Source organism: Phaethon lepturus, unplaced genomic scaffold (genome assembly GCF_000687285.1).
Source record: "Phaethon lepturus isolate BGI_N335 unplaced genomic scaffold, ASM68728v1 scaffold11020, whole genome shotgun sequence".
NCBI lineage: Eukaryota > Metazoa > Chordata > Aves > Phaethontiformes > Phaethontidae > Phaethon > Phaethon lepturus.
Window position 1 is genome coordinate 1 of NW_010514080.1, and position 6,386 is coordinate 6,386.

General features: G+C 38.3%; 1 protein-coding gene across 1 annotated transcript in view; it reads right to left on the bottom strand.

Moving 5' to 3' along the window:
- Positions 1–320: 320 nt before the first annotated feature.
- The window catches only part of LOC104624574 (low-density lipoprotein receptor-related protein 1B), a gene marked incomplete at both ends in the record, with an annotated part of 148,825 nt that continues 142,759 nt past the window's right edge, over positions 321–6,386 (bottom strand). The window contains 2 exons of the mRNA XM_010291978.1: positions 321–508; positions 2,424–2,564. Coding sequence (XP_010290280.1) covers positions 321–508; positions 2,424–2,564 — 329 coding nt within the window. The remainder of the gene's footprint in view (positions 509–2,423; positions 2,565–6,386) is intronic.

Genomic DNA, 6,386 nt, shown 5'->3' on the forward strand with positions numbered 1-6,386 from the left:
ATCCTCACTCCTCTCTCCAGCTGCAATTGCCGTGTGCCATTTTTTTCCCCTTCTTAACGCTGTTCCCCCAGAGGCGCTGCCACCATCGCTGATGGGCTCGGCCTTGGCCAGCGACGGGGCCATCTCAGAGCCGGCTGGCACTGGCTCTGTCAGACATGGGGGAAGCTTCTGGCAGCTTCTCACAGAAGCCACCCCTGCATCCACCCCACTGCCAAACCCTTGCCACGCAAACCCAATACAATTATAATCAAGCAATAGTTAAGAAACAGTTAAGAATTAAGAATTTGCGTTACATTATACCACGTTTTATAATTATTCACCTTGTATCCAACAGGAAGATCCTGACAATCTTGAGAACAGCCGCTAACTTTCTTACTGAGGCATTCATTAACGTGGCAGCTTTTCTCATCAGATCCATCACTACAGTCTTCTCTGTTATCACAAACATCACTTTGAGGAATACACTTGCCATTTTTGCACATAAAGAAAGAGCTGTTACATGACTGCTCTGGAAAACAAAACAAAACAAAAAGACAACTTTGTGTAGTTGTATGGGATCACCCAACCAAACCGGTTTTGGAGCACAAAGGCGGGACACAGGGAGTTGTGATTCCACTCAGCTTCTCAGCTTCGTCTCACCTTGACAGGTCCTCATCTGTGCAGAGGTGACTCGGGGCAGCTGCGGGAACGGCTCAGCCCGGGCTTGCCTGAACACTGCACCATGGTAAGAACCAAAACCCAAATGGGGCCTTGAATCAACCCTTAACAAACAAAATGCCCCGAGTACTGTTCCACCGCTACTCAGTAACTTTGTGTGCTACATATCACAAAATTAGCAATACAGACTCAGGGGCCATCACACCCTAGAGAGAAACATTCCAGACAGTATAATCCACTCAGGCTAATCCTGCCCCCACCCATCAAATCAGGAAATAAAAACGGTAAGGTTTGGGCAGAAAACTGGGGAGTCTTTTTCCAACGGTACAGCAAGCCTGCAGGAGATTCTTCCCCCCTTGTCCAGGACGCTGTACAAGGCAACCTCCCAGGCATTAAGAGGCCCTATCTGAGAGAGAGGGTGAGTGATTAAGATACATATATATGGTATCTGGCATGCTTTAAGATCACGATTAATGCACTCTTTTTAAGGTATTAATATCTAGCATGCTTTTGGTTTGTGTTAGTACATTCTGGAAAGCACTTGTAGGTTGTAATAGTGCATTCTATGAATTGTGTTAATTGCAATAGTGCATTCCTCCGTCATATCTATAAAAAACCTGCAATAGTGGCGTATTGGACCTGTGAGTGAAGTTCAAATAAATTGTTAATTTGAACCTTACAGCGAAGTCTTTTTTCACCGTCACAGCAGTCTATCAGTATTTGGAATGAACTTTCTCATGGACCAGCTGCAACGTGTGCATGTGAGATGAAAAATTGAATATTAATTTCTTATTGATAATATTATACAACCTTTCACATTTCAGTGTCTTCAAAGGTTTATTCCTCTGCTGGAAAATGTGTGAATACTTCAACTTATTATTCCCTCCTACACATTTTTTTTTCATTTAATTGAGAATCCTCTACATTATCTCTGCACAAAAGATAGTTCTATAGTTTGCAAAACTTAAAAAGCATGGTTGACTGAATCGTGACGCACTCCTTGCCTGAGCACATGCATACATGTTTTTTTTCCTGTTTGGCAAAACTTGAATATGTTGGCTCAGCTACATTCAGGTTCTTTAAATCAGAATTAGAACATTCATATTTAAAGCAGGTATGCTGCCTTACCTCAAAGAAAATGAGTGATTTCCATCAAAATGAGTATAAGGGACCAGGCTACTGTACAATAAAGTCATAAGATCTAGGCAGAAGAACTGGTCTTTCAAAAAGCCACAGAATAGGTCATGATATGCACATGAGGATTCATTTTCCACTCAAAAACCAGACTTATGTCTTGGCAAACTTGTGTCAGTAGAAAATACCAATAAAACTAATCACATCTGGTCAGTAATTTGCTAGTAAAAATAGACTAGTGTTTAATATAGGAAGAATAACCTAACACCCCCTTTTGTATGATCTACTTCTGTGTGATGAGTATATTAAATATACTGAACATTTTCAGGGCAAGCTATAAACTTTGACAATAATTACATTAATATAATCTTATTTTAGTACTAACAGAATGTATGCATTAATGAACTAGCAGCCATCTTATGCCATAGGAACTGATGGCTTGAACTTTGTGAGCTGAAGTTTTGGATGCTGAGGACTGTCAACACATTCTCCTTGCAAGACATAAGGAATACCTCCATGAAAGCATTGGAGATACAAGCCATGAGATTTTCATTTGCCTATCTATAATCCTCATCCATTTCTTTCCAGAAAGAAAGGTCACACATGTTATTAAAAAAAAATTAAATACAAACCTGAACTTTTGCATTTTATATTTATAGGTCCTTCATCAGAATGGTCTGGGCAGTCAAAATCACCATCACATTGCCACTGGGAATTTAACAGGCATCTTCCATCAGCACAAGTGAACTCTCCAGGACGACAGTGACGATACCCTAGCAATACAGTAATCAATGACTTCATACTTTGCTTCATACTTGGACATGCAATTTTGCATATACAAGGCAATGTAAGTATAAGTATCTTTTGTTCTGTAAAGAGATACAAAGCTTTATATGCTTATACAGGAGCATCTACCAACAAAGAGAGAGTCTTTTATGCAGCACAGTATAGTAATGAAATAGTTTGCACATACGTAAAATGTATTTATCCAGTTCTCAATCATAAATACATTGTCTTTTATGTGTTAAAAAAAAATTAACTTTTTGCTATTATTAGGAAATCTCTAACAGGCATTTAAAAGACTACATTCTAACAGACTACATTACAAAGTAGTAGAAAACTTCGAAAAGTCAGCACAAGTTTAATTTTTTCTAGTCATTGAAAAATTCCCAGAGGGAAAATAACCTTCTATTTGTAAGATACTTATGTTCCTGTTTGGGAAAGAGAAGTGTAACTTTTCCTGTATTCTATGTGTATAAATTCTGCCTCAGATAGTCTGTAGTCCTTTAAAAGAGCCCTGAAAGCAAGCCTTGATTTAGTTTAAAACTCAAGAAGACAATATTAAGTAAATATGGTTATAAAGTAAGAATTATGTAGCAACACTTGTTCTGATTACAGAGAATGATTTTGCAACTTAAAAAAAAATCTGCCAAATTATGTTTAACATTCTTTGTTCTAGAAAAAAATGCAGATTTTAAGCTCAAAAAATTTGATTCTTCCAAGAAGTATATCCAAATTACAGTAACTATTGAAGCTTTTATTTAACTACCGAAGCTGTGAACATCTGAAACAAGCACTGATAACGTCCTACTTTCCAGGAAGTTAGTATTTGTTCTTTTTGTCTAATTTCCTGCTATCTAGTACAGTTTTTTTCTGATAGCAGATGGAGACATAACATTTGATGAGATATGCATCTACATCAAGAGCTTTAAACCTCATATATATCTTTAGTTGTCACTTAGAAATATGTTAATGTACTATTTTCAAAATGCAGTACGTTATTACATCAATTACAAACATTACTTGGAATTCAAATAATTCTGTGGCCTCCTGAAGGTTGTTTTTTTCTCTTTTTTTAATACAGATCATGCTTGAAAGAGGACAGGTTGGTTTGTTACGGAAGAAAGGTGAAGCTTATTGGTTGTCTGGGACAGCTTTGAGTGCAGGTTTTTAGAGACCAACAGCTTTACCTAAAGTTTGAAGCATTTCATAAGCACGTGATCATCAGAGAGGTCATTACAAGTGTGCAGAACAAGGGGCTGCACTTAATAATGCCTCTGCTCTGGATGACAGGACAAAAAGACACTGGAAACTGAAACCAGAAAATCCTTCCTATTCATGTATTTGTCTTTTGATTAGCCACATAAACAAAGTCTTTCATCTTGATGAAATTTCATTTTCCTGAATAGAGGTCCTATTTTTTTTTTTTTTTTTTTTTTAATTTTCAGAAACATAAGAAATGCCTTGCAGGATGAGACAGTGGCTCATCTAGCTCAGTATTCTGTCTCTGACTGCAGCAACAGGAGATGCAATTTTGGGAGCATGTATTTTGTTCTCATGCTCTCCCCAGCTTGACTTACTGCTATTCTTTTTTTTTGCAAGTAAGTAATTATTAAAACTGCATTAAAAGGAAAGGATTATACAATGGAATCAAAACTTGTATCAAAGACATTTTTAAGGATTATAATGATTGTGAACTTTTAAAATCTGTTTAGATACAAATTCTGATACAAGCAAAAACTGGTTACTCCAATCACCAGTCCCATTTTTATATTATATCTGAATAATGCTCTTAAAAAAAAAAAAGAAAATATACCTTGCAATGATACAGATGGAAAAAGACAGATTTTTAAATGGATTCCCTTAGTTCATCTTTTTAGGAATATATTTCAAACTAAATTTCATCCCATTCAGCAGACTGGCTGCTGAAGAGTATCTTTTTTGGTTTTTGGGTATCAAGATACAAAGGTCTAGCTCTTCGAATCTAACAGAGCTGTGATAAGGCTACGTACTTTGCAGTCAAATCATAAATCTCATATTTAAAATCTTGGTGAATTAGGTGGTTTGTTTTTACATGCTGACAACACCTTGAAAAGTCTGTTTTGGAATTTGACTCCTACTCCCTACAAGTAGTTCCCTTTCTCATAAGAGAATGTAACCATTCCTAAAATTACGCTACAACAAGTTTACCACACTAGTCACACACTAAGGTGTGTATTTGATTACCAGATAACAGAAAATTGCATTGGAGCAGTGCAACACACAACAAATGTTGTTGTAGATTTCAGTTTACTCAGCAGAAATTAAATAAAGCCAGTGCCTGAAGGCAGGTCCATACTACAATTAGATTAGGAGTTTGTACATCCTCTGCTTCTGTTGCCGTTGCCTCCTTCTGCCTCTTTCCAAAAGTCTGTCAGACCATCACTATTTATTTGTCAGTATTTTAAGGGACCATGCATGTATATGAAAACAAATGAAATACATCAGTAAGAAATTATAAGCATGTTGAAAAAAAAGCAAAGTTTATGACTATTTAGTTCTAAATACTTATTTAGGAATTGAAGTAAAACCTGATCAGAAAGGTTCTCCTACTCTCCCTACCACCCAACTTGATCATACAGTGCTAAACAGAGGAACAAACCCATGAGTCACTTTCTGTGAAGGATTCTGGCACACATGAACTATTACTCTCGAGGAGACAGTTTACAGTTTGGTTACCGCGTGGCTCCGCCGCCCTCACGGCCTCCTTTAGGCAAAATGGCCCAGATAACCACAGCTCTTAAGATAGCAATGCCAGTATAACAGCGCGTGCTTCACACCCGGCAGGACGGGTACACCAAGTGGAGTTGCATACCTGACCTCATGGAGAGCTACAGCCCCCTGTGGATTACTGGGTATGTGGGTTTGTAATCCCATGCTTTGGCCCCAGTGCATGTAACTCTGCTGTGTGTGTGTCTGTGTGTTCAGAACTTCTTGGGATTAGTTATAAAAAGGTGTTTAAAAATGCATAAGCTATATCTACGTTTTGCAGGTGTGATTTACCCATTGCATTACTGCTATTCCTACCAAATGTACACTTCACTGATTTCCAATTAGATATCTGTCATTAACAAATCAGTCCTGCTTTGATCCCAATTTGGTTTAAACTACACAAACTAAGCAGTTTTTCCCTGCAAGTGCTTATTGTTGCAAACCGCTCCTTCCAAAACACCATGTGGTTTACATAAGTGAAACAGAGTCTGCTGGGAAAGGTGTGGTTACTCCCTTCTTTCTTCAAGGATCTGAAAGTCTACAGTGGCAAGCGGTGTGGCACAGTAAAGGAGGAGCAGTAGAATGAAACAGCTGGTAAGGAGAACCCAGTATCCACACTAGATGCATTTCAGGATTTTACTTCACACTAGTTCTCCTCTGCTGTTGTGGACTCATGCCTATTCTGGCTGAGGTATATTGGCCAGCTCAGCTTCAGAGGTTTTTTGTGTTTTTTTCCTATCCGTTCACTTGCTTCGACACTGCTCCGTGTGAGCCAAAACACAGCACGGGGGTGGGGGGGTGGGGTGAGTGGGAGATTTGCTTCAAAGGTGCTCTCCTGATCTGACCTATTTAATGGTGATGCAGCAGAGGAATGGCTGTTGCCTCTTAAGTACCAGCCTACTCCTGGTGAGCATAGGGAGAGAAAGGACAATTTGGTGACTGCCCATTTCATCACAGGAGCACATTTTTTCCATGTCACATACAGTTCCAGGTGATATTGATGAAATCTGTTCTTTACATGACTAGCAAACAAATAAATTCTTACTTGCTACATGACATTCTTT